This window comes from Pleurodeles waltl, chromosome 5 (genome assembly GCF_031143425.1).
Source record: "Pleurodeles waltl isolate 20211129_DDA chromosome 5, aPleWal1.hap1.20221129, whole genome shotgun sequence".
Lineage (NCBI taxonomy): Eukaryota > Metazoa > Chordata > Amphibia > Caudata > Salamandridae > Pleurodeles > Pleurodeles waltl.
In genome coordinates, this window is record NC_090444.1 from 841,520,009 (window position 1) to 841,547,946 (window position 27,938).

General features: G+C 48.3%; 1 protein-coding gene and 1 long non-coding RNA gene across 10 annotated transcripts in view; one reads left to right on the top strand and one right to left on the bottom strand.

Annotated features, from left to right (window-relative positions):
* LOC138296083 (zinc finger protein 773-like) overlaps positions 1 to 27,938 on the bottom strand; it is a 464,416-nt gene that overhangs the window by 151,417 nt on the left and 285,061 nt on the right. For all 9 annotated transcript variants that reach the window (XM_069234910.1, XM_069234908.1, XM_069234906.1 and 6 more), the window contains one exon: positions 15,339 to 15,434. In XM_069234910.1, coding sequence (XP_069091011.1) covers positions 15,339 to 15,434 — 96 coding nt within the window. The remainder of the gene's footprint in view (positions 1 to 15,338; positions 15,435 to 27,938) is intronic.
* Positions 1 to 27,938, top strand: part of LOC138296084 (uncharacterized) — a 331,416-nt gene that overhangs the window by 72,972 nt on the left and 230,506 nt on the right. The window contains exon 2 of the long non-coding RNA XR_011203750.1: positions 11,466 to 11,674. This is a non-coding gene — a long non-coding RNA (uncharacterized lncRNA). The remainder of the gene's footprint in view (positions 1 to 11,465; positions 11,675 to 27,938) is intronic.

Sequence of the window (27,938 nt, forward strand, 5' to 3'; positions counted from 1 at the left end):
AGGCTTATAGAAGGTAGCTATAGCAGAACAACTTAGGCTGAACTAGGAGACATGCAAAGCTCCTACTATACCACTGGTGTCATATGCACAATATCATAAGAAAACAAAGTACACAGATATACAAAAAATAAAGGTGCTTTAATTTTATGACAATATGCCAAAAGTTTCTCAGTGAGTACCCTCAGTATGAGGATGCCAAATATACACAAGATATATGTACACAATACCAAATATATGCAGTCATAGCAAAAGGAAGTAATGCAAGCAATGTAAAGTTACAGTAGATTGCAATAGGAGCACATAGGTATAGGGGCAACACAAACCATATACTCCAAAAGTGGAATGCCAACCACGAATGGACACCAAACCTATGTGAGCTTGTAGAGGGTCGCTGGGACAGTAAGAAAACAGTGAGGGTTAGAAAAATAGCTCACCCTAAGACCCTGAAAAGTAGGTGTAAAGTGCACCTATAACCCCCAGAGAGCACAGAATCGTGATGGGGGTTTCTGCAAGGAAGACCAACACCAGCAAAGCAACAACAGTGGATTTCCGGACCTGAGTACCTGTGAAACAAAGGGACCAAGTCCAAGAGTCGCGACAATGTCGAGAGTGGGCAGATGCCCAGGAAATGCCAGCTGAGGGTGCAAAGAAGCTGCCACCGGATGGAAGAAGCTTTGGTTTCTGCAAGAACGAAGAGGACTAGGAACTTCCCCTTTGGAGGATGAATGTCCCACGTCGTGAAGAAGCTTGCAGAGGTGTTCCCACGCAGAAAGACCGCAAACAAGCCTTGCTAGCTGCAAGGGTCGCAGTTAGGGTTTTTGGACGCTGCTGTGGCCCAGGAGGGACCAGGATGTCGCCACTTGGATGAGGAGACAGAGGGGGCGCCCAGCAAGTCAGGGAGCCCTCACAGAAGCAGGCAGCACACGCAGAAGTACCGGAACAGGCACTTGGAAGAGGAGTGAACCGGAGTCCACCCGAAGTCAGAAAAGGGAGTCCCACGATGCCGGAGGACAACTCAGGAGGTTGTGCACTGCAGGTTAGAGTGTCGGGGACCCAGGCTTGGCTGTGCACGAAGGAAATCCTGGAAGAGTGCACAGGAGCCGGAGCAGCTGCAAATCACGCGGTACCCAGCAATGCAGTCTAGCGTGGGGAGGCAAGGACTTACCTCCACCAAACTTGGACTGAAGAGTCACTGGACTGTGGGAGTCACTTGGACAGAGTTGCTGAGTTCCAGGGACCACGCTCGTCGTGCTGAGAGGGGACACAGAGGACCGGTGATGCAGTCTTTTGTTGCCTGCGGTTGCAGGGGGAAGATTCCATCGACCCACGGGAGATTTCTTCAGAGCTCCTGGTGCTGAAAGGAGGCTGGCTACCCCCAGAGCATGCACCACCAGGAAACAGTCGAGAAGGCGGCAGGATCAGCGATACAAGGTTGCAGTAGTCATCTTTGCTACTTTGTTGCGGTTTTGCAGGCGTCCTGAGCAGTCAGCGGTCGATCCTATGGCAGACGGTGAAGAGAGAGATGCAGAGGAACTCTGATGAGCTCTTGCATTCCGCATCTGAAGAATTCCCCAAAGCAGAGACCCTAAATAGCCAGAAAAGGAGGTTTGGCTACCTAGGAAGGAGGATAGGCTAGTAACACAGGTAAGAGCCTATCAGAAGGAGTCTATGATGTCACCTGCTGGCCCTGGCCACTCAGAGCAGTCCAGTGTGCCAGTACACCTCTGAATCCAAGATGGCAGAGGTATGGGGCACGCTGGAGGAGCTCTGGGCACCTCCCCTGGGAGGTGCAGGTCAGGGGAGTGGTCACTCCACTTTCCTTTGTCCAGTTTCGTGCCAGAGCAGGGCTGGGGGATCCCTGAACCGGTGTAGACTGGCTTATGCAGAGATGGGCACCATCTGTGCCCATCAAAGCATTTCCAGAGGCTGGGGGAGGCTACTCCTCCCCAGCCCTGACACCTTTTTCCAAAGGGAGAGGGTGTAACACCCTCTCTTTGAGGAAGTCCTTTGTTCTGCCTTCCTGGGCCAGGCCTGGCTGGACCCCAGGATGGCAGAAACCTGTCTGAGGGGTTCGCAGCAGCAGCAGCTGCAGTGAAACCCCGGGAAAGGCAGTTTGGCACTACCCGGGTCTGTGCTAGAGACTCGGGGGATCATGGAATTGTCTCCCCAATGCCAGAATGGCATTGGGGTGACAATTCCATGATCTTAGACATGTTACATGGCCATGTTCGGAGTTACCATTGTGACGCTATACATAGGTAGTCGCCTATGTATAGTGCACGCGTGAAATGGTGTCCCCGCACTCATAAAGTCCGGGGAATTTGCCCTGAACGATGTGGGGGCACCTTGGCTAGTGCCAGGGTGCCCACACACTAAGTAACTTAGCACCCAACCTTCACCAGGTGAAGGTTAGACATATAGGTGACTTATAAGTTACTTAAGTGCAGTGGTAAATGGCTGTGAAATAACGTGGACGTTATTTCACTCAGGCTGCAGTGGCAGGCCTGTGTAAGAATGTCAGAGCTCCCTACGGGTGGCAACATAAATGCTGCAGCCCATAGGGATCTCCTGGAACCCCAATACCCTGGGTACCTCAGTACCATATACTAGGGAATTATAAGGGTGTTCCAGTATGCCAACGTAAATTGGTGAAATTGGTACCAGCCTGTTAGTGACAATTTAGAAAGCAGAGAGAGCATAACCACTGAGGTTCTGGTTAGCAGAGCCTCAGTGAGACAGTTAGTCATCACACAGGGAACACATACAGGGCACACTTATGAGCACTGGGGCCCTGGCTGGCAGTGTCCCAGTGACACATACACTAAAACAACATATATACATTGAAATATGGGGGTGACATGCCAGGGAAGATGGTACTTTCGTACACAATCCTCTCCTCCCCCCCCCCCCAAAAGAAGGACAATAAGACTAGCCATGACCTGATGAGTCTTTATTGTCTAAGTGGAAATATCTGGAGAGTCCATCTGCATTGGAGTGGGTACTCCCAGGTCTATGTTCCACTGTATAGTCCATTCCCTGTAGAGATATGGACCACCTCAACAATTTAGGGTTTTCACCTTTCATTTGTTTTAGCCAAAGTAGAGGTTTGTGGTCTGTCTGAACAATGAAGTGAGTGCCAAACAGGTATGGCCTCAACTTCTTCAATGCCCAGACCACAGCAAAGGCCTCCCTCTCTATGGCAGACCAACGCTTTTTTCTAGGGGTCAACCTCCTGCTGATAAAAGCAACAGGTTGATCCTGGCCCTCAGAATTGAGTTGTGATAAGACTGCCCCTACCTCTAATTCAGATGCATCAGTTTGAACAATGAATTTCTTGGAGTAACATGGGCTTTTTAGGACAGGTGCAGTGCACATGGCCTGTTTCAGCTCCTCAAAAGCTTTCGGACAGCTAGCTGTCCACAATACCTTTTTAGGCATCTTCTTGGAAGTGAGGTCATTAAGTGGGGCTGCAATGGAGCCATAGTTCTTAATGAATCTCCTGTAATACCCAGTGAGGCCTAAGAAGGCTCTCACCTGGGTCTGAGTTGTAGGGGGAACCCAGTCCATGATTGTCTGGATTTTCCCCTGAAGTGGTGCAATCTGTTCTCCACCTACCAAGTGCCCCAGATAAACCACTTTTCCCTGCTCTAGCTGGCACTTTGAAGCCTTGATAGTGAGGCCTGCCTTCTGCAGGGCCTCCAAAACTTTCCACAGGTGGACCAGGTGATCATCCCAGGTGGAGCTAAAGACAGCTATATCGTCAAGATATGCTGCACTAAAAGCCTCCAAACCTTGCAGGACTGTATTCACCAACCTCTGAAAAGTGGCAGGTGCAATTTTCAAACCAAAGGGCATTACTGTGAATTGGTAGTGCCCTCACATAGTCGAAAATGCAGTTTTTGCTTTAGCATCCTCTGATAACTTGATCTGCCAATACCCTGCAGTCAAATCAAAGGTGCTTGGATACTTGGCAGATGCCAGTGTATCTATGAGCTCATCTGCCCTGGGTATAGGGTGAGCATCAGTTTTAGTTACCTGGTTGAGACCTCTGTAATCTACACAAAACCTCATTTCCCTTTTTCTATCCTTGGAGTGAGGCTTTGGTACAAGCACCACAGGAGAGGCCCATGGGCTTTCAGAATGTTCAACCACTCCCAGTTCAAGAATTTTCTGAACTTCTTGTTTTATGCAGTCCCTGACATGGTCAGGCTGCCTATAGATCTTTCTTTTGACAGGCATGCTGTCTCCAGTATCTATAGTGTGCTCACACGAAGAAGGGTTCCTGGCACAGTACAAAAGAGTTCAGAAAACTTACCCAGGAGATTTATGCAGTTGTCTTTCTGCTCAGCAGTAAGACAATCTGCCAGTACAACACCTTCCACTAGAGCATCTTGTTCTGTGGAAGAGAAGAGATCAGGGAGAGGGTCACGCTCTTCTTCCTGTCCTTCATCTGTTGCCATGAGCAGGGTGAGATCAGCCCTGTCGTAGTAGGGTTTAAGGCGATTGACATGGAGCACCCTAAGGGGACTCCTGGCAGTGCCCAGGTCAACTAAGTAGGTGACCTCTCCCTTCTTTTCAACAATGATGTGAGGTCCACTCCATTTGTCTTGGAGTGCTCTTGGGGACACAGGCTCCAATACCCACACCTTCTGTCCTGGTTGGTACTGAATCAGAACAGCCTTCTGGTCATGCCATTGCTTTTGGAGCTCTTGGCTGGCCTGAAGGTTTTTACTGTCCTTTTTCATGTACTCAGCCATTCTGGATCTTAGGCCGAGTACATAGTCCACAATGTCTGGCTTGAGAGCTTTTAAAGGTTGTTTCCAACCCTCCTTTACAAGTGTTCGAGGACCTCTCACAGGGTGCCCAAATAGGAGTTCAAAGGGGCTGAAGCCCACTCCTTTCTGGGGTACCTCCCTGTAAGCAAAAAGGAGGCAAGGTAACAGGATATCCCACCTCCTCCAGAGTTTTTCAGGGAGTCCATTATCATTCCTTTGAGAGTTTTATTAAACCTCTCTACCAGTCCATTTGTTTGTGGATGATAAGGTGTGGTGCATTTGTATGTTACACCACATTCCTTCCACATGGCCTTCAAGTATGCAGACATAAAGTTGCTACCCCTGTCTGATACAACCTCTTTTGGGAACCCCCCCCCCCTGGAAAAGATTCCCAGGAGGGCTTTTGCCACTGCAGGTGCTGTAGTGGTCCTTAGAGGAATTGCTTCAGGATATCTTGTGGCATGGTCCACTACCACCAAGATAAACCTATTGCCTGAAGCAGTAGGAGGGTTGTAGGAGGCTGGACTGGCTTGTAGTGAGTACCAAGGGATACTTACACCTTGCACCAGGCGCGGGTATCCCTTATTAGTGTATAGGGGTGTCTAGCAGCTTAGGCTGATAGAAAATGGTAGCTTAGTAGAGCAGCTTAGGCTGAACTAGGAGACGAGTGAAGCTCCTACAGTACCACTAGTGTCACTTGCACAATATCATAAGAAAACACAATACACAGATGTAGGAAAGTACCATCTTGCCTGGCATGTTACCCCCATTTTTCACTGTATATATGTTGTTTTAGTTGTATGTGTCACTGGGACCCTGCCAGCCAGGGCCCCAGTGCTCTTAAGTGTGCCTGAATGTGTTACCTGTGTTATGACTAACTGTCTCACTGAGGCTCTGCTATCCAGAACCTCAGTGGTTATGCTCTCTCATTTCTTTCCAAATTGTCACTAACAAGCTAGTGACCAATTTCACCAATTCACATTGGCATACAGGAACACCCTTATAATTCCCTAGTATATGGTACTGAGGTACCCAGGGTATTGGGGTTCCAGGAGATCCCTATGGGCTGCAGCATTTCTTTTGCCACCCATAGGGAGCTCTGACAATTCTTACACAGGCCTGCCACTGCAGTCTGAGTGAAATAACGTCCTCATTATTTCACAGTCATTTACCACTGCAAGTAAGTAACTTATAAGTCACCTATATGTCTAACCTTTACCTGGTAAAGGTTAGGTGCAAAGTTACTTAATGTGTGGGCACCCTGGCACTAGCCAAGGTGCTCCCACATAGTTCGGGGCAAATTCCCCAGACTTTGTGAGTGCGGGGACACCATTACATGCGTGCACTACACATAGGTCACTACCTATGTGTAGCTTCACAATGGTAACTCCGAATATGGCCATGTAACATGTCTAAGATCATGGAATTGCCCCCTCTATGCCATCCTGGCATTGTTGGCACAATCCCATGATCCCACGGGTCTGTAGCACAGACCCTGGTACTGCCAAACTGCCTTTTCAGGGGTTTCACTGCAGCTGCTGCTGCTGCCAACCCCTCAGACAGGTTTCTGCCCTCCTGGGTTCCAGCCAGGCTTGGCCCAGGAAGGCAAAATTGTCAGATCTCCCTATGGGTGGCAAAAGAAATGGTGCAGCCCATAGGGATCTCCTGGAACCCCAATACCCTGGGTACCTCAGTACCATATACTAGGGAATTATAAGGGTGTTCCAGTATGCCAATGTAAATTGGTGAAATTGGTCACTAGCCTGTTAGTGACAATTTGGAAAGAAATGAGAGAGTATAACTACTGAGGTTCTGGTTAGCAGAGCCTCAGTGAGACAGTTAGTCATCACACAGGTAACACATACAGGGCACACTTATGAGCACTGGGGCCCTGGCTGGCAGGGTCCCAGTGACACATACAACTAAAACAACATATATACAGTGAAATATGGGGGTAACATGCCAGGCAAGATGGTACTTTCCTACACTTCCTGAATCTTAAGGCTCTGGGAATTGTGAAAATCTTTCTAAAAAAGTTGAAGTGAATTGCACAACCTAGCCCAAACATTACACAAAACTAAAAATAAGGTTATGTGTGGTTGGAGTGGAGAAGGGAGTGGGTTTATTAAGAAGTATGATGAAAGAAGTGTGAAAATATTGGAAAATTGGGATGATGAGAGTGGGTATGATGCAAATAAAAGCTAAAGAGAAATTTAGAAGTTGAAATAAGTGTAGGAGGCTGGACTGGCTTGTAGTGAGTACCAAGGGGTACTTGCACCTTGCACCAGGCCCAGTTATCCCTTATTAGTGTATAGGGTGTCTAGCAGCTTAGGCTGATAGATAATGGTAGCTTAGCAGAGCAGCTTAGGCTGAACTAGGAGACGTGTGAAGCTACTACAGTACCACCTAGTGTCATATGCACAATATCATAAGAAAACACAATACACAGTTATACTAAAAATAAAGGTACTTTATTTTTATGGCAATATGCCAAAGTATCTTAGAGTGTACCCTCAGTGAGAGGATAGGAAATATACACAAGATATATATACACAATAGCAAAAATATGCAGTATAGTCTTAGAAAACAGTGCAAACAATGTATAGTTACAATAGGATGCAATGGGGAAACATAGGGATAGGGGCAACACAAACCATATACTCCAAAAGTGGAATGCGAACCACGAATGGACCCCAAACCTATGTGACCTTGTAGAGGGTCGCTGGGACTATTAGAAAATAGTGAGAGTTAGAAAAATAACCCTCCCCAAGACCCTGAAAAGTGAGTGCAAAGTGCACTAAAGTTCCCCTAAGGACAAAGAAGTCGTGTTAGAGGAATAATGCAGGAAAGACACAAACCAACAATGCAACAACTGTGGATTTCCAATCTAGGGTACCTGTGGAACAAGGGGACCAAGTCCAAAAGTCACAAGCACGTCGGAGATGGGCAAATGCCCAGGAAATGCCAGCTGCGGGTGCAAAAAAGCTTCTACTGGACAGAAGAAGCTGAGGTTTCTGCAGGAACGAAAAGGGCTAGAGACTTCCCCTTTGGTGGACGGATCCCTCTCGCCGTGGAGAGTCGTGCAGAAGTGTTTTCCCGCCGAAAGAACGCCAACAAGCCTTGCTAGCTGCAAATCGTGCGGTTAGCGTTTTTGGACGCTGCTGAGGCCCAGGAGGGACCAGGAGGTCGCAAATTGGACCAGCAGAGAGAGGGGACGTCGAGCAAGACAAGGAGCCCTCTCTGAAGCCGGTAGCACCCGGAGAAGTGCCAGAAACAGGCACTACGAGGATGCGTGAAACGGTGCTCGCCGAAGTTGCACAAAGGAGTCCCACGTCGCCGGAGACCAACTTAGAAAGTCGTGCAATGCAGGTTAGAGTTCCGTGGACCCAGGCTTGGCTGTGCACGAAGGATTTCCGCCGGAAGTGCACAGGGGCCGGAGTAGCTGCAAAAGTCGCGGTTCCCAGCAATGCAGCCCAGCGAGGTGAGGCAAGGACTTACCTCCACCAAACTTGGACTGAAGAGTCACTGGACTGTGGGGGTCACTTGGACAGAGTCGCTGGATTCGAGGGACCTCGCTCGTCGTGCTGAGAGGAGACCCAAGGGACCGGTAATGCAGCTTTTTGGTGCCTGCGGTTGCAGGGGGAAGATTCCGTCTACCCACGGGAGATTTCTTCGGAGCTTCTGGTGCAGAGAGGAGGCAGACTACCCCCACAGCATGCACAAGCAGGAAAACAGTCGAGAAGGCGGCAGGATCAGCGTTACAGAGTTGCAGTAGTCGTCTTTGCTACTATGTTGCAGGTTTGCAGGCTTCCAGCGCGGTCAGCAGTCGATTCCTTATCAGAAGGTGAAGAGAGAGATGCAGAGGAACTCGGCTGAGCTCATGCATTCGTTATCTAAAGTTTCCCCAGAGACAGAGACCCTAAATAGCCAGAAAAGAGGGTTTGGCTACCTAGGAGAGAGGATAGGCTAGCAACACCTGAAGGAGCCTATCACAAGGAGTCTCTGACGTCACCTGGTGGCACTGGCCACTCAGAGCAGTCCAGTGTGCCAGCAGCACCTCTGTTTCCAAGATGGCAGAGGTCTGGAGCACACTGGAGGAGCTCTGGACACCTCCCAGGGGAGGTGCAGGTCAGGGGAGTGGTCACTCCCCTTTCCTTTGTCCAGTTTCGCGCCAGAGCAGGGCTAAGGGGTCCCCTGAACCGGTGTAGACTGGCTTATGCAGAATTGGGCACCTCTGTGCCCAACAAAGCATTTCCAGAGGCTGGGGGAGGCTACTCCTCCCCTGCCTTCACACCATTTTCCAAAGGGAGAGGGTGTCACACCCTCTCTCAGAGGAAGTTCTTTGTTCTGCCATCCTGGGCCAGGCCTGGCTGGACCCCAGGAGGGCAGATGCCTGTCTGAGGGGTTGGCAGCAGCAGCAGCTGCAGTGAAACCCCAGGAAGGGCAGTTTGGCAGTACCAGGGTCTGTGCTACAGACCACTGGGATCATGGGATTGTGCCAACTATGCCAGGATGGCATAGAGGGGGCAATTCCATGATCATAGACATGTTACATGGCCATATTCGGAGTTACCATTGTGAAGCTACATATAGGTAGTGACCTATATGTAGTGCACGCGTGTAATGGTGTCCCCGCACTCACAAAGTTCAGGGAATTGGCTCTGAACAATGTGGGGGCACCTTGGCTAGTGCCAGGGTGCCCTCACACTAAGTAACTTTGCACCTAACCTTTACCAGGTAAAGGTTAGACATATAGGTGACTTATAAGTTACTTAAGTGCAGTGTAAAATGGCTGTGAAATAACGTGGACGTTATTTCACTCAGGCTGCAGTGGCAGGCCTGTGTAAGAATTGTCAGAGCTCCCTATGGGTGGCAAAAGAGATGCTGCAGCCCATAGGGATCTCCTGGAACCCCAATACCCTGGGTACCTCAGTACCATATACTAGGGAATTATAAGGGTGTTCCAGTAAGCCAATGTAAATTGGTAAAATTGGTCACTAGCCTGTTAGTGACAATTTGAAATAAATGAGAGCATAACCACTGAGGTTCTGGTTAGCAGAGCCTCAGTGAGACAGTTAGGCACCACACAGGGAACACATACATATAGGCCACAAACTTATGAGCACTGGGGTCCTGGCTAGCAGGGTCCCAGTGACACATAACAAACATACTGAAAACATAGGGTTTTCACTATGAGCACTGGGCCCTGGCTAGCAGGATCCCAGTGAGACAGTGAAAACACCCTGACATACACTCACAAACAGGCCAAAAGTGGGGGTAACAAGGCTAGAAAGAGGCTACTTTCTCACAATAAGCACAGTAGACAAATAATAGACCATGTGAGAAAAGGATGGTTGTGTATGGAGCAACAGGAATCTCAAAGAACTAGTTCAAAGAATTAGTTGAAGAGAGTAAGTGTGAAACGAGTTATATGTTTGATTATGAGATTTTGATTCATGAAGGGCCCATACTGAGAGGAATTTATTATGTCTTTGGTAAGACTGCATTTTTAACCTGCCACTAATTCAGAAGAAAGCTTCAATCTTGCTTTGGTAGTCCCTCTGTTTTTCTCAAATGAATGATATAAGTGATGCTGTTGGTTGGAAAAGAGTGAATGTGGGTTCAGACAATTTGTGTTAGATATACTCGGTGCTATGAATCAGTCTGCAGGTGTGGCTCTGAATTATGTTAAAATTAGAATGTGCTCAACACTTCCTTCCTTCTAACATTGCTGGGGCATTCACTCATATAAACAATGAAGTGATGGTTGTGCTTGATATGATAATGCAAAACAAACTTGTATTACAAATTTTGCTTGCAAAAGACCGTGGAGTATGCCGTGTGTTGAAAGTACATTAGTGTGTACTTTCATCCCTGATAACATTTTCATTCTTTTTTTCCCCAATTTCTTTTTTTTTATATCTTTTATTTTTTTAATATGCAACATTTAACAGTGGACATTGGTAGCATTCAGTCTTCAAAACAGGAAAATGTAGATAGGTACACCACTATTATTTTTTTGTTCTGTATCAACAGGTGTTTTACTTATCCAATGCAGATAAATAAATGTTTAGATCATCTATACAAAGTTAATCAGGCAATGTCGCTGTGTCTCTAGCTGCATAACAGCAGGAGGTCATAGCCTTTAGATAGAGTCTAGTCTTTCTTGGGTATTGTCTCCTGTACAGAATTTTAATATAGTAACCTCAGAATTAATAAACAAATACATCAGATCAGCACTGAATAGGCAACTATGTGCCGGCTAAGCCATACACACGTGTGGTACCAATACTGCTATGCTATGTGTCTTAGCGACATGTCGGGATGTGACGAGTACAACTGCCATTGGTCAGAAGGGGTCCCGCATGCACCCATCCTATTGTCCTGTGGTTTGGGGGTGGCCACCCCTTCATCCTCTACCTCTCCATCTCCTCAATTACTTGTTCTATGATGTCTTCTCCCAGGGTTGCTGGTCCAATTTGTTTTCCAATTGTTCAATTAGCTCGTCCAAGTTTCCGTATGGATCTCCCCATTTCTCCATTGCCTTATCTCCATTCTGGAGGTTCTTTACACCTTTATGCACTTTAGTAAATTGGATTGCCATGCGCTTCCAGGCCACAGCAAATCTTATGCTTGGGTAGTACCTGTGCAAGAATAACAAATCTGTTAACATGTAATTTTTATTTGCAGATGGGGAGCACGTTCAGTAAGGTCTGCGCGGGATCAAGTGGGAGGACAGCATTAGTCAGGCCCTCTATGAACCGAAGCACTTCCTCCCAGTATCAGGTTACTACCGAACAGCTCCACATCATATGAATAAAGTCCACGTCCATTTACGCCCAGCGCAGGCATGTTGTGAAAGTGCCAGGGTACACACTTCCTATCCAATGCATTGTAAGGTCAGTATGGTGAAGCATGTTAAATTGGGTATAGCGCAGTCTTGCGTTTATTGATATCCCTTTAACCAACTCTAGGGAGATTTTTCACGTAGTCGGTGTAAATTCCTGTTCCAATTTCGCTTTCTACCATTCCTTTAGTTGTCGCCTCGATTGCTTTGTTTGATGTCTTAAGATCTCATATATATTCATAAATACTTTACGCTGGTGGCCATGTGTCAACAGCTCTGTTCAACCCAGGGCCAGCTCAGGTATGGCTAATGGGTCCCCCCAGCTCTGTCGCAGCACCATTGTCTGAGACCCATGCAGCAAAAACTGACTTGGGCCCAGCCCTTACATTTCACCGATACTGGTGAATGTGGCCTATTACCCATTCTCAATCAGGCCACCTCATGTTGTCACTCCAGCCTCTGTCCAGCTGTTCATCGGGTCTGGGTATTCAGGGGGCCTAATCAGGGTCGAAGAAAATAAAGGCAGGTCCGGTGAAAAGGTATCTGTGCTATTCAGTGGTGGGACATATTTTCTCCAGCAACCTCTTGCTAATTTTAACAATATGTTATCCGATTTGATCCCTGGGGCTGCCTCCATCAAGTATTCTAAAACAGTGAATTCTCCTCGTTCATCCCTCACGTCCACTTGCTCCCAGGTGGGAATGTTTGCCAGCGAGTGCGCGGTCCACTGTAACTGGGGCATAGCACAGTATAATTTGTAACTGGGTGCACTCAATATTCCCTCCTTTAGGGGTGAATATAGATGTGCCAGTGCAACTCTGTGCCTACTTGTCCCCCATATCAAGTAAACAAGTATCATGTGTAACTCCTGAAAATAGAGGGTGGCACTCTGGGCAGGACCTAAATGTTAGAAATGGTGATCCTTCCCAAGTGGAAAAGTGAGAAGTCAGTCCAAAACGACAGGGACTGCCTCGTCGCCATTAGGATCCATCTTAGATTTACGTCTATGAGATCCTGTTCGGCATCATACACTATGTACCCTAGATATGTGATTGCGTCCACCTTCTATGGAAGGGGGGGCGGGGGTGGTAGGTACTGTTTGCATCAATCCCTTTGGTACGTTTAGTAAGGGGAACATACAAGACTTGTCCCAATTGATTTTGAGAGACCAATAAAATTGTAGAAGAGCTTAATCAGCAATGGGATGTTTAAAGCATTGGTTCGCAAATAGATTAGGGCGCTGTTAGAAATTGGGTTTCTGGTTGGCAGAGGAATGCACCCTGTCCAAGCAGGAACCACAATCCTAGTCAAGGTAGGTAAGATACTAAAAGAAGACATGTGCCCACCCTTTGGTAGCCTGGCACAGAGCAGTCATGCTTAACTTAAGAGGCAATGTGTAAAGTATGTGCAATACAGCAAATGGTAAAGCAGTGAAAACACCACACAAAAAGACACCACACCTGCTTAGAAAAATAGAGCTTAATTTTATGAGTAGAACAAGACCGAAATGGAAAAAACAATAAGTAGAAGTTGAGATATTAATTTTTTGAGATTAAAATGCAATATAGTGCTGAAAAGCATAAAGCACTAAACGGGAATATCTAGTTGCACTAGACCGGGGTAAATCCAAAAGTTCAGGCCGACCGGTGAGGTGGGTTGGATGCAGTCCCAGTAAGTCCTGCTGAAGTGTTACTTTCTCAGAATTGAGCCAAGAGTCTTGTTCGTGGGGAAGTAGTTCCCCAGGAGCAAGGAGAGTGTTGCTGGCAGTGGTCCACAGACAAGAAGATTCTGCCTGTCATGAAGGGCAATGCTTACCTTGTGAAGAGACTAACTTGCAGCAGCCTGTGCTGATTCTTCATGCAATGCCCCAGTTACGATACGAGCGGGCCTGTTCACGGTCGTGAAGAGCCCATAGGCTTGATTTTAAGAGCCACAAACCCACTTTTAAGATCAGGGCTGGAGGGGAACCTTTTGGGGGGAAGGAGCTGGTTGAAGATGGGTCCAGGAGCTGTAGCAGAAGTGTTGGAATTCTTTTGTGTCCCTGAGACTTCCGAAAAAAGGAGGAAAGCCAGCAAGCCCTTGGAATAACTTTGGTCCTAGGATGGAGAGATGCAGATCCATCCCTTCTCATTCCCGGCAGGAGCCCAGCAGGGTAGCTCAGCAAAGCTGGAGTCAAGCACAGTAGCAGCTCAGCAGAGTGGCAGTCACTGTAGCAGCACAGTAGTCCTTCTTCCTGGCAGAGTACCCTCAGGTCCAGAAGTGTACTAAGTACTTATACCCAGCACTGCCTCTGAAGTTGGGGAAAGGGCCTTTGAAGTGCACAGAGGCCCTCCCTTCCTGCCCTGGCACCAGACTCCCCACAGGACGGTATGCAGCTCTTTTGTGTGACAGGACACTTCCTTTTCAGGTGTGTCAGATCCTTGCTCTTATCCTGCTCAGGATAGCCCATCAGGATGTAGATGGCTTATCAGTCACAACTAAGTCCCTTTGTGGGTGGCTGTCTAGAGTGATTGCCCACGCCCAGCTATCACCGCGCCGCAGACGGGTACTGGAGACAGACAGTAGGCACCAAATGACTAAAGTATGATAATTCCAACTTTCTAAAAGTGGCATTTTCAGAACTGCATCCGACTTCACTATAAGTTGTGATTTTAAATTGTGAGTTTAGAGACATCAAGCTTGTCAAAAGTTTCTCTTTCATATTGGGAATTACACTTGCAAAATGTAATACAGTAATCCCAATGTTATCCTATGAAAGAGATAGGCCTTGCAGTAGTGAAAAACAAATTTTCTTCTTTGAATTCCTTATTGCCTCTTTAGGTCTCTTCCTTTTGCCCTTTTATATATGAAGGTGCACCTGCTGCAGAATCTTGTTTGTTAAGAGTGATAAATAGGTGGGGCAGTTGGCACTGGAATTTTACATTTCCAGATTATCCAATGATAGATGTGTTCTACTGCATTGTTGTGTATATGTGCACCACCTGCAGATGTGAACCTTGACTAATGAAGTACATGCTTTGGCTGTTTCTTACAAAGGGCATTTCTACTTTGATAACAATATAATCCAATATAACCTGTCACAAAACTCACTGTGTTTAATGTGCATATTACCACTTTTAGTGAAAAGCAGAAAGCAGTACCGCAAAATAAAAACATGTATTTTTATTTGAAACAGTCAAATGTTCATTTTTCTAAAAGCCTCCTTGAGAAGGCTCTTTCTAAGTTTCTCCAGTGCTAACTGTTGGCATGTTCAAGCCCACTCCTCCATACGCTCCAGCAAATGACAGACAGAAACACAAACCTTCTCAGCATCACTTCTCTTTGTGGGTGATTGCTCTGAAGTAAGCACTACCATACTGGGACTCCTTGGGATTAAAAAAGTACTGTGCACGGCCAACGTCTTTGTTCAAATCTCACCCGTATGCTAGCCTCTGCTAGAGAAGGGAGGCTTAAGTCTAGAGCAGAATATTTAACACATTGCAACGCCAAGAGAACACACAACATATGTTAAAGTTTTACATGAATGATTTAACAATAAAGAAGTACGCTCTGCACACATTTTATTAATCTGCAGACAATACTATACTGTCTGCAGATGGACAGCTTTGTCAGCCGGTTGGGGCCACTATGTTGATAAACAGAGAGTACAAGAAATTAACAAGAGGTATTGAAGGTTAAACCAAGCTCTTTCAAATGTGTAAACCCATAGTCCTTACCAGATTTAATTTCTTCTGGTTGAAATCTTTTCTGTGAATAGGTTTCTTCTTCATGTTCGAGGCTTAATGAAAATACAGATGTGATAACTGGATCATCTGTTGGAAGGAAAAAAAAAGAAAAGGAGGGTCAGATATAAATTCAACTTCTATAAACGGATAATTTTTCACTCTAAACTAAACCCGAAAGATAAACTGCAAACAGTGAGAAACAAAAACTTCCACTTTTAAATAAATACCTGAAGATTGTGCTATTTCTCTGTTTTTTAAAAATTGAATTCTCATAACAAAATGTCAAAAGAGGCTAAAGAACCTGGTGAACAAGCAGCCCAACTCAACTTCCCCCCGCCCATCACCAGCAAGATCCCGGAACAAGAGGTGACAAGACAACAGTAAAAATACATAGACGTTAAATACCATATTTATCAATCAGAAGTCAGGCCTGCTAGTGGCACTGAAATCACCTTAGCCAACAGAAGGGAAGAGTTTCTCCTCTCCACGGACAAGGGCAAAATAACAGACACAATACTCTTTGACACACCAGGAATCGAACATACAGATGAAAAGGCTAACATTGACCCATATCCTTATTGATCCCATTAATCCCATCAGTTCTCACATAAGGTGAGTTGTGATATGTTCATGCACAGGCGTGTAGACTGTTTAAAGTATCATCTCTCCAGTGGCTACTATTCAACATGGTAGGACCCTTAGCACAGTTATTATAACACTATCACATGAACTCACAAAAGTATAAACAGCATTGAAATCAGCATTACCTTGTGCCTTGACAATTTGTCCAATGGCTGAAGGAAAGTGTCCTTCCAAAAATAGAGTCACAAATTAGATTGTAGCAATGGAAGATCCTCATTGACTAATTTGTAAAAAAATAAAGGCAGGGGGCCAACCTTTTTCTTTGGGGCCTGCTGCAGGTGGTGCCGAATACCAGGATTACCTGCAACTAAGCCTGTCTAGTTTTAGTTCCAAGCAATGCCTCTTTTTTTCAACTACCCTACTCTTTTTGTATCTTAATCTCACTTATACAGGTTATTTTCTTCCGTCCTTTCATCACTACTTTCCTAGCTTTCTCTTCCTCCTCTGCTCTCCATTTTCTGCCTCTCTCTGAGGGTAAACCATTATTCCTGGTCTCCACAAGCAAGGGCCAGGGACCACTCGCAGCCATCAGCACGAAGTAAAAACAAAGGCTGCAGAATTAGACTTGTTACCCTGTGTGTGTTCCACAGGTCATGTAATCCATCGCCATCCTTTCTGAAAGTAAAGATCCTGGGGGCAATTCTTGACTTTTGTTGCTCAACAAGCCAGAGCTGTGGTCAAGGCTATAAATGGTCAGCCTAACCTAGTCTAAAAATACTACCATTATGGGGATTGGAATTGGAAACTGTTGGACTTTTTTCCTTACGCAGGGTTATACCCAGTCTTTTTGCCTCCTTCCTCCTGGTGTTTTTGACCTGTCGCTGTTGGCTCTAGGACTCTGAGCACTTTATCACTGCTGACCAGTGCAGGTGCTCTCCCATCTAAAGTTGGTATGATTGGCTTATACCTAATTGGCATATTTAATTTACTTTTAAGTCCCTTGTACAGTGGTCTATCTATACTCAGGGCCTGTAAATTAAATACTACTAGCGGGCCTGCAGCGCTGCTTGCGCCACCCACTGAAGTAGACTTTCAGACCTGTCTCATGCCTGCTAGCGCAGGGCCTATGGGCACAGTTTTCTGCCACAGGGACCTGGCATCTAAATGTACTTGACAGACCCAGAACTCCGCTTTTACTACATGTAAGTCACCCCTATGATACGCCCTAGCTAGCCCTATGGGCAGGGTGCCATGTATGTAGAAGGCAGGACATGTGCCAGGTTGCGTGGCCTGTCCTGGTAGTGATTAACAGCCTAACTTGGTGTCTCACTGCTGTGAGTGCTGCCTTCTCATAGGATTGCATTAGAAATGCCCTGAAGGGGGTATTGTCTGACTTATGACGGGTGGTGTAGGAGTGTTTGGTATGGTTGTGATGGTGATAATAAATGCTGCTTACTGGTGTAGGTGTATTTTTTATTACTATCACAGTAATGCCACTTCTAGAAAGTGTGCCTTTATCTGTGCTTATGACTCTGGTGATTTGCAGCTTGACTTCAATCCACGTCTGGGCAGAGTGACAGTTGGGGCTTTGTGCATACTTTTCAGACAGCCTGTACACAGGGAGGGTAGAGGTGTCACAGAGGTGTATCTGCATACTGAATGGTCTTCCTGGGCTGAGAGTAGGGATAGGCAGGGCACACCTACATTTTTAAAGGCTGTGCCCTGGCGTCACACAATAGGGTTGTTAACCCCCCACTGATGTTTGGAGCCTGTGCTGAAAGAGAGAGGGGGCACTCCCAGAACCAGTTGTAACTGGCTGGAACCTCCTCTCCCTACCATTGCAAAACATTGTAAGGACTGAGTATAAGTACAGGGGAATTTTCCCCCCAAATTGGAGACATTTTGGACCTTAACTAGAACTGGACACAGAATGCTGGAGGGACTCCCAAGGAACCACCAAGGACTGCTGCTGTTGTGCTGCCCTGTGACCTGCTGGTCACTAGGAGAGACTGCCATCTGCCTGCATCCCCTTGCGCTGGCCTGCTGCTGGGCCCTACCCACTGTGCTCCTTTGTCTTGGATTCTTAGTCCCCCAGGGGCAGGGTTCTGTGGCCCCAGGCCCCTGCCACCACCTGTTTCAACCGCATGAGGAGCGCTTTCTCTTAAATTCTGTAGTGCCTGAAGAGTGCTTTGCTTTGGGCGCCTAGTGAGGGCTGTAAAGTCATTTATATAGCGCTTTGGAAGCGCTGTCCCGACCCTAAAAATCACCGCCGCAGCCGGGTCCCGTGAATTACTGAATCGCGTTGGAGCATGCTGTATTTCAGCCCCAGGGCACTTTTAGAGAAAGAGAGGAGGCGGCGCGCTCCTCCTCGTGACCCCGCGACACCCGAAGCATCCTCTCTCCAACAAACTGGGAGCATGACTTTGTGAGGGCCAGTTGAGGCCCAGGGGGGCCCCTAGTGATCATGGGTCCCCAGAGGGGCCCGTCCAGGAAAGGGAGGCGGTGCATGCTGCCCTCCTCTGGTCTAAAGGATAAGGGAGGCCCCCATTTTGCGCCGAGGAGCGCAGGGGGGCCCTTTTTTTCACTTTCTTCGTTCTCGAGGCACTGGAGGTGCCCGCTTCATCTTACACAGGTACTCTCTAAAGGACCAATATCTTATAATCTAAAGTTCTTTCTAAAGACTTTTGCTGATTGATATATTGCCTGCCTGTTTGATGTTTTTACATATGTGTGCAAATGTTCCTTTTATGGAAATGACTTGCTGATATGTAGTCCTATGACTTGCCATTTGTTTCTAATGATCCTACTATGGGTGTCTTATGATATTCTTATGACAAGTGTCTTGGTGTAATATCGTGTTTCCTGACCACTGCTTATGTTGCAGAATACAGAGTAACCTGTGTGTTATATGTTTGCAGAGTAACTAATGTGTAACGTTCTGACAACTGCTAAGGTGGCAGGATAGTACTAATATGTGATGTTTTGTCTGATAATTGCATTGTGTACAATACAGTATATTTTCATATAATATGGTGTTGTGTTTCCTTTGTGGTGGGGATAGTGCGTCATGTGTTGTGCAAACGCTTTACACATTGCCTCTGAGATAGGCCTGACTGCTCGTTCCAAGTTACCAAGGGGGTGAGCAGGGGTTATCTTGGACGTGTAACTCTCTTGCCCTGACTAGAGTGGGTAGGTTCTGCCTGGCTGAGGTACATACCCTAGCCAACCAGAAACCCCATTTCTAACATTGGTCGTCAGCAGTGAGGATAGGACTTGCGCTTGCACAATACCATTGTGACTCGTTTCACTACAAGGATGGCGTTTAGACCATCACATGTTTTGCTTCTCTTAACTTTCTCTCTGGTCATTTTTCCTGTTTTCAGTTCTCACACTTGGGTTTTTTGTACCTTTTAAAAAATGGGGCTTACCTTTGATTTAGAGGACCAGGCATTTTACACGCAGGAGGAATTAGAGGGGTTCTGTAGAGAGAGAGGGCTGTCTATAGAAGGGGACCTCAGGAGATATCTGAATTTCTTTGAAAGGTTTGTGACATATACCCGGGGGGGTTGTTGCTTAGGGGGTACCCTGAGGATCCTGAGTGTAGCGAGGGTTCCCAATGGGAGGGCTCCCAGACCTCATCCATAGAGAGTGGTGGAGAGACTGATCAGGAGGGTAAGAATGACCGGGTGGGGACGCCAGTTGACAGGGAAGACCCCAATGATAGGAAGTCCCTTGCTGGGTCTATTGTAAGAAGCAGGGCTACCTCTCATTCCTTGACACCTGATGATCTAAGAGATAGGCGGGAAGAGAGGGACCTGAAGTTGCAGTTAGCGCGCCTAGCTGTTGAGGAGAGAAGGGCTGAGTTGGAGTAGGCCTTAGTACAGGAGAGGATGGCAGAGGCAGAAAGGGCCTTTGCCAGAGAAAGACTTGTTCTAGAGCACAGTCTGAAGGTTCTGGACTCACCAGCGCTGCATGTGGAGTCCAGTGGTGGCAGCAATGTAGAGTGTTGTAGGAAAGATGTTTCTCACATACCCATAGATCTGGTACCTAGGTTTCAAATGGGGGGGTGACATACGTCAGTGGATAAAGGAATATGAGAGGGCTCTGGTAGAGCGCAGGATCCTTTGAGAGGATTGGGGGACTGGCCTAGGGAGCTATATTCCTGAGGAGGGGAGGGATGCCCTACTGACTCTAGAAGAGAGTGACAGGAAGGGGTACTCCTCTGTAAAGAACGCACTGATTGTGAAGTATGGTTTTCCCCCTGAGGAGTATAGAAAGAGATTCAGGGGAGGTAAGAAACTGTCCCACCAGTCTTGGAAGGAGTTTGTGGAGGATTGCTGCATTGCACTAGATGGATGGATGAAGGGTAGCACAGTAAACAATTTTGAAGGGCTGTTTAATCTGATTGTCAGAGAGCACCTGCTTCGTTGTTGTTTTTCAGAGTTACGCCAACACCTGTCAGCGTGTGAGCTCTCTGACCCCAGGGAGCTTGCAAAGGAGGCGGACTTCTAGTTGCATACCAGAGGGTCTGGTGTTGCATTAGTGGGGTGTTCCTAATGAGAGTGGTCTAGCTGTTTCCCAACCAGGTGTGATGGGAAAGGCTTGTGTCCCAGGTAGGTGCCAGTATGAGAGGGGTTCGGGATCCCATGTCTTGTCTCAGAGGAGAGGGAGTGGGGGTGGGCTGTGTCCTAGGATGTCAGAGACCCGGTCTCATAGCTTGGTTGGTTCCATGAGTGGACGCCAGGATGGGAACCTAGCCTGCACCGTCGGGCCAGCTGCTCAGAGGGATCCCACTTTGCCAGTAGAACTCGGGCGGATGGCTGCTGATAGCGTTCCACCGGTTCTGTTGTCTGGTAGTCTCACTCCAGAGTGGAGGAGGCGGAAAACCAGGCGTAGGGTTGAGAGGGGGCTGTGGGCCCCAGTGGAGAACCTGGAGGATCAGGAGTCAGCTCTGAGAGCAGAGCCCCCAAAAATGACCTTGGTGAGACCATTTCTGGGCTGGGGGGAATCCAGACTATGTCAGATGGGAAGAGGTCAGGAGACCTGCGCCAGCCAGACTCTTGTGTGGCGCTTGGGGAAGGTGTTTCCCTGGTGGGGGGTAGGTGTGCCCCCCCAGGAAGTCCTGGTGCGCCAGGCAATGGTTCAACAGCAGGGTGGTGACTCTGGGTTGGATTGCCAATTTCAGGGGGTAAGCTCTGATCTGGTAGGGGGTAGGTGAGCTCCCAAGTAAGTCCTGGTTTGCTGGGCCATGGTCCAGTCTAAGGGTGTCGTCCCTGGACTGGATAGACCAGTTCAGGGGGTAAAGTCTGACCTGGTTGAGGGAGCGGTTAGTGTGCTCACTCCCCTGTGTGAAACTTCTGGTGGCTTCTCCCGAGGTGGGGAGACGCAGGACTCTGGAAGTGGGGTTCAGGGAGTGGGAAGCCCGCCCCGGACCCAGGTGCAACCCAAGGGTGTCGTCCCTAGGTTGGGTGGTCAGTCGCCAGGTAGTGCTCCTGGGCTGGCAAAAGAGTTGTGCAGGACTGCTGTACCCAGCACCCTGGCAAGTGTGGATTCTGCTGATACCCCTCCTAGGAGAGGAGGGTGGAATTCTAGATGGAGGGGTAGAGGGAGGAGAGCCTCGCCTCTAGCCCCTGTGGAACCTATGGGTGCGGACCCTAGGTTGGTGGATCAGTGGCAGGGTAGAGCCCCTGAACTGAATGGAAGTGGAGTGGAGACAGGCTGCTGTGCCCCTGGGGCTAGTTACCAAGGGGGTGAGCAGGGGTTATCTTGGAAGTGTAACTCCCTTGCCGTGACTAGAGTGGGGGGGTTCTGCCTGGCTGAGGTGCATACCCTAGCCAACCAGAAACCCCATTTCTAACAGGGACCAAGTCGAAGAGAAGAGTCACAAAAGTGTCCGGGGGGGGGCGGGGGGGGCCAGGTGCCCATTAAACCCCGGATGAAGGTGCAAAATGGCTGCCTCTGGGTGGAAGAAGCTGAAGATTCTGCAACAATGGAAGATGCCAGGAACTTCTCCTTTCCACAGAAGATGTCCCACGGCGTGGTGGAGGATGCAGAGTTGTTTCCACGCAGAGAGACCGCAAACAAGCCTTGCTAGCTGCAAAGATCGCAGTTGGAGAAAATGGGTGCTCTGCCCAGGCCCAGGAAGGACCTGGAGGCCGCCCCTTGGAGGAGGAGACAGAGGGGGCGCTCAGCAAGACAGAGAGCCTACGCAGAAGCAGGCAGCACCAGAAGAAGTACTTGAACACGGGTTCAAGAAAACTGAGAACAGCGGTCATCTCAAAACTACAAAGGAGGGTCCCACGAAACCGGTGGTCAACTCAGCGAGTTGAGCAATGCAGGACGGGGGGCTGGGGACCTGGGCTGTGCTGTGTACGAAGAGTTACTTGCAAAAGTGCACAGAAGCCCTAGCAGCTGCAGTTCACACAGTACACAGGATTACTGTCTGGCGTGGGGAGACAAGGACTTACCTCCACCAAATTTGGACAGAATGACCACTGGACTGTCGGGGTCAATTGGATCCAGCTTCTGTGTTCCAGGGACCACGCTCAGCACGATGAGAGGGGACCCAGAGGACCGGTGAAGCACATGTTTGGTGACTGCAAAAGCAGGGGGAAGATTCCGTCCACCCACAGGAGATTTCTTCTTTGCTTCCAGTGCAGGGTGAAGGCAGACAGCGCCCAGAGCATGCACCACTAGGACACAGTCGAGAAAGCCGGCAGGATTAGGTGCTAAAATGTTGCCGGTAGTCTTCTTGCTACTTTGATGCATTTTTGCAGGCGTCCTGGAGCAGTCAGCTGTCGTTTTTTGGCAGAAGTCGAAGAGGGAGATGCAGAGGAACACTGGTGAGCTCTTGCATTAATTATCTGAAGAAAAGCCCACAGGAGAGACCCTAAATAGCCCTCAGAGGAGGCTTGGCCACCTAGTCAAGTAAGCACCTATCAGGAGGGGCCTCTGACGTCACCTGCTGGGACTGGCCACTCAGAGGCCTCCATTGTGCCCTCTCACCTCTACATTCAAGATAGCAGAGGTCTGGGACACACAGGAAGAGCTCTGGGCACCACCCCTGGGGTGGTGATGGACAGGGGAGTGGTCACTCCCCTTTCCTTTGTCCAATTTTGCGCCAGTTAGGGCCCGGGGGATCCCTGAACCAGTGTAGACTGGCTTATGCAAGAAGGGCACCATCTGTGCCCTTCACAGCATTTCCAGAAGTTGGGGGGAGGCTACTCCTCCACAGTCCTTAACACCTATTTCCAAAGGGAGAGGGTGTAACACCCTCTCTCAGAGGAAATCCTTTGTTCTGCCTTCCTGGGACTGGGCTGCCCAGACCCTAGGAGGGCAGAAGCCTGTCTGTGGGTTGGCAGCAGCGGTAGCTGCAGTAAAAACCCCAGAGAGCTAGTTTGGCAGTACCCGGTGTCCATGCTGGAGCCCCGGGGATGCATGGGATTGGCACCCCAATACCAGATTTGGAATGGGGGGACAATTCCATGATCGTAGACATGTTACATGGCCATATTCGGAGTTTCCATTGTGAAGCTACATATAGGTATTGACATATATGTGGTGCACGTGTGTAATGGTGTCCCCGCACTCACAAAGTCCGGGGAAATTGCCCTGAACTATATGGGGGTACCTTGGCTAGTGCCAGGGTGCCCTCACACTTAGTAACTTTGCACCTTACCTTCACTAAGTGAGGGTTAGACATATAGATGACTTATAAGTTACTTAAGGGCAGTGTAAAATGGCTGTGAAATAACGTGGACATTATTTCACTCAGGCTGCATTGGCAGTCCTGTGTAAGAATTGTCTGAGCTCCCTATGAGTGGCAAAAGAAATGCTGCAGCCCATAGGGATCTCCTGGAACCCTAATACCCTGGGTACCTAGGTACCATATACTAGGGAATTATAAGGGTGTTCCAGTGTGCCAATCAGGATTGGTAAAAATGGTCACTAGCCTGCAGTGACAATTTTAAAGGCAGAGAGAGCATAAGCACTGAGGTTCTGATTAGTAGAGCCTCAATGACACAGTTAGGCACCACACAGGGAACACATTCAGGGCACAACTATGAGCACTGGGGTCCTGGCTAGCAGGATCCCAGTGAGACAAGTAAAAACAAACTGACACACAAGTAAAAATGGGGATAACATGCCAGGCAAGATGATACTTTCCTACACTTGGGGCCTGGTTCTGGCCGTTGGCAGCTAGAGAGCCCCCGTGGATTGGTCTAGGTTGCCTGGGAAGCATTGACAAAGAGATCCAAGTGGAGTCAGGAAGGCGTAGAACGGGAACATGCCACTGCTGTTGTGGGCCTAGGTCCTTGTTCTATCGCCCCAATCAGGGAAGTACATCAAGGTATTGATTTGTTCTCCCCTGGCTTTAGGCTGGTAGGAGGTCGTGTTGGACTTTTTTCCTTACGCAGGGTCATCCTCAATCTTTTTGCCTCCTTCCTCCTGATTTTTCTGACCTCTCGTTGTTGGCTCTAGGACTCTGAGCACTTTATCACTGCTGACCAGTGCTAAAGTGCAGGTGCTCTCCCATCTAAAGTTGGTATGATTGGCTTATACCTAATTGGCATATTTAATTTACTTGTAAGTCCCTTGTACAGTGGTATCTCTATACCCAGGGCCTGTAAATTAAATACTACTAGTGGACCTGCAGTGCTGCTTGCGCTAACCACTGAAGTAGACTTTCAAACCTGTCTCAAGCCTGCTAGTGCAGGGCCTGTGTGGGCAGTTTTCTGCCACAGGGACCTGGCATCTAAATTTACTTGCCAGGCCCAGAACTCCCCTTTTACTACATGGAAGTCACCCCTAAAGTACGCCCTAGCTAGCCCTATGGGCAGGGTGCCATGTATGTAGAAGGCAGGACATGTGCCAGGTTGCGTGGCCTGTTCTGGTAGTGACAAACAGCCTAACTTGGTGTCTCACTGCTGTGAGTGATGCCTTCTCATAGGATTGCATTAGGAATGCCCTGTAGGGGGTATTGTCTGATTTTTGCGTGGTAGCGCAGGCGTGTTTGGTATGGTTGTGATGGTGATAACAAATGCTGCTTACTGGTGTAGGTGTATTTTTTTATTACTTTCACAGAAATGCCACTTTTAGAAAATGTGCATTTATCTGTGCTTATGACTCTGGTGTTTTGCAGCTTGACTCCAATCCACGTCTGGGCAGAGTGACAGTTGGGGCTTTGTGCATACTTTTCAGACAGCCTGTACACAGGGAGGGTAGAGGTGTCACAGAGGTGTATCTGCATACTGAATGGTCTTCCTGGGCTGAGAGTAGGGAGAGGCAGGGCACACCTACATTTGCAAAGGCTGTGTCCTGGCCTCGCACAATAGGTCCGTTAACCCCCCACTGATGTTTGGAGCCTGTGCTGAAGAGAGGGGGCATTCCCAGAACCAATTGTAACTGGCTGGAACCTCCTCTCCCTACCATTGCAAAACATTGTAAGGACTGAGTATAAGTACAGGGGAATTTTCCCCACAAATTGGAGACATTTTGGACCTTACCTAGAACTGGACACAAACTGCTGGAGGGACTCCCAAGGAACCGCCATGGACTGCTGCTTTTGTGCTGCCCTGTGACCTGCTGGTCACTAGGAGAGACTGCCATCTGCCTACATCTCCCTTGCGCTGGCCTGCTGCTGGGCCCTACCCTCTGTGCTCCTTTTTCTTGGATTCTTAGTCCCCCAGGGGTAGGGTGCTGTGGCCCCTGACCCCTGCAACCACCTGTTTCCAGCGCATGAGGAGCGGTTTCTCTTAAATTGTGAAGCGCCTGAAGAGTGCTTTGCTTTGGGCCCCTAGCGCCTAGTGAGGGCTGTGGAGTCATTTATATAGCACTTTGGAAGCGCTTTCCCGACCCTAAAAATCACCGCCGCAGCCGGGCCCCATGAATTACTGAAGCGCGTCTGAGCATGCTGTATTTCAGCCCCAGGGCTCTTTTAGAGAAAGAGAGGTGCCGGCGCTCCTCCTCGTGCCCCCAACAAACTTGGAGTACAAGCGCTCCTGTCATGCCCCCGGAGAGAAGTGTGCTCTGTGAAGCGCCCCCAGGGCACTGGCAGACACCGACTTTGGTGCCTGCCCCTTTCTCGACGGCCGGGCAGGCCACCGATCCCTGTGAAAGCCAGCAGGAAGAGAGGGAACCTCCTCTGAGGCTCCCTCGTCCCACCAGGCCCCTTTTTACAGGACTGTTGGCGGGCAGGGGAAAGGAAGCCTCACCGGAGCCTTCCCTTACTCCCCCTGACGTCCCAGACTCCCTTGTATGGCCCAGTGCGGCCAGTTTCAGCAGTTGTGGTCTCCCCCACAGCGGAGGGCCTGGACAGGCCCGAGGGAGACCCTAAGAGACCATGGGTCCCTTGAGGGAACCATTGCAAAGTCGGAGGGGGTTCGTGGCGCCCCCCTCCTCCCACCTTATCTGGAGGACATTGCCCCCCTCCCCTTGTGAGGGCCGTTGAGGCCTGGGGGGGGGCCCTAGTGATCATAGGTCCCTTGAAGGGCCCATCCAGGAAAGGGAGGAGGTGCGTGCCACCTTCCTCTGGTCTAAAGGATAAGGGAGGCCCCCGTTTTGCACAGAGGAGCGCCGGGGCCCCCATTTTTTCACTTTCTTTGTTCTCTAGGCACTGGAGGTGCCCGCTTCATCTTACACAGGTACTCTCTATAGAACCAATATATTTATAATCTAAAGTTCTTTCTAAAGACTTTTGATGATTGATATATTGCCTGCCTATGGACATGACTTGCTGATACGTATTCCTATGACTTGCCATACGTTTCTAATGTTTCTACTATGGGTGTTTTATGATATTCTTATGACAAGTGTCTTGGTGTAATATCGTGTTTCCAGACCACTGCTTATGTTGCAGAATACTGAGTAACCTGTGTGTTATATGTGACTACTGCTAGTTTGCAGAGTAACTAATGTGTAAAGTTCTGACAACTGCTAAGGTGGCGTGATAGTACTAATATGTCATGTTTGGTCTGATAGTTGCTTTGTGTACAATACAGTATATTTTCATAAAATCTGGTGTTGTGTTTCCTTTGTGGTGGGGATAGTCCGTCACATGTGTTGTGCAAACGCTTTACACATTTCCTCTGGGATAGGCCTGACTGCTCGTGCCAAGCTACCAAGGGGTTGAGCAGGGGTTATCTTGGATGTGTAACTCCCTTTCCCTGACTAGAGTGGGTAGGTTCTGCCTGGCTGAGGTGCATACCCTAGCCAACCAGAAACCCCATTTCTAACAGCAACAAACTCCAACACCCAGAAAATTGTGTCACCTGCGAGGAAAGACCCTTCCTACTATGTGTGTACTATAAAGTACGTCTACACACCCTGCTGTGCGGGGCGTGTGGCAGCCTCTGTTTGCCCCCCCCTGCTGGAAGAGGTGCTTACTCTGCTAGACAGTGTGGCAGAGGTCATAATAGACACAATGGTTCGCCGGAATCTTCAAAAGCGTCTGCATGTGACAGCAACTAACAACTTTTTGGGAGTCAAAACTGCTGTCATTTGCGGCTCCCCCACATTGGGTTTACAAAGTGAAAATACAACTTTAGGGAGACAGAGAGCACAATCAAAGTTATATTCTGGGAAAAATTATCATTGTGTTATGACATCCTATTGGCAGAATAAGATTGGCCACTTAAGTTTGTCCGTAATCTCCCATTAGGGGAAGATGTCATTATTCCATCTTTTTCAGCTCTTGTTCCTGGATAATTAAGACAGGCTTACGCAGTAAATTGGGCATTGGCACAAGCCCCAGCACTGTATCACAACCATGTAGGATGGGACAAAGACTCCCACTACCATACCACACTAGTAAGATTGACAGAACTACCACAACACCAAATCAAACATGAAGCTAAAGCACCAGTGAGAGAAATACTCCCACAACTGGAGTACCAGGGTGTAATAGAACCCTGCGTATCACCAATGAACAACCTTTGCTACCCATAGCTAAGCAGGACCATTCATATAGAATAGTCTTGGATTACGGACACTTAAACAGTTACACACGCA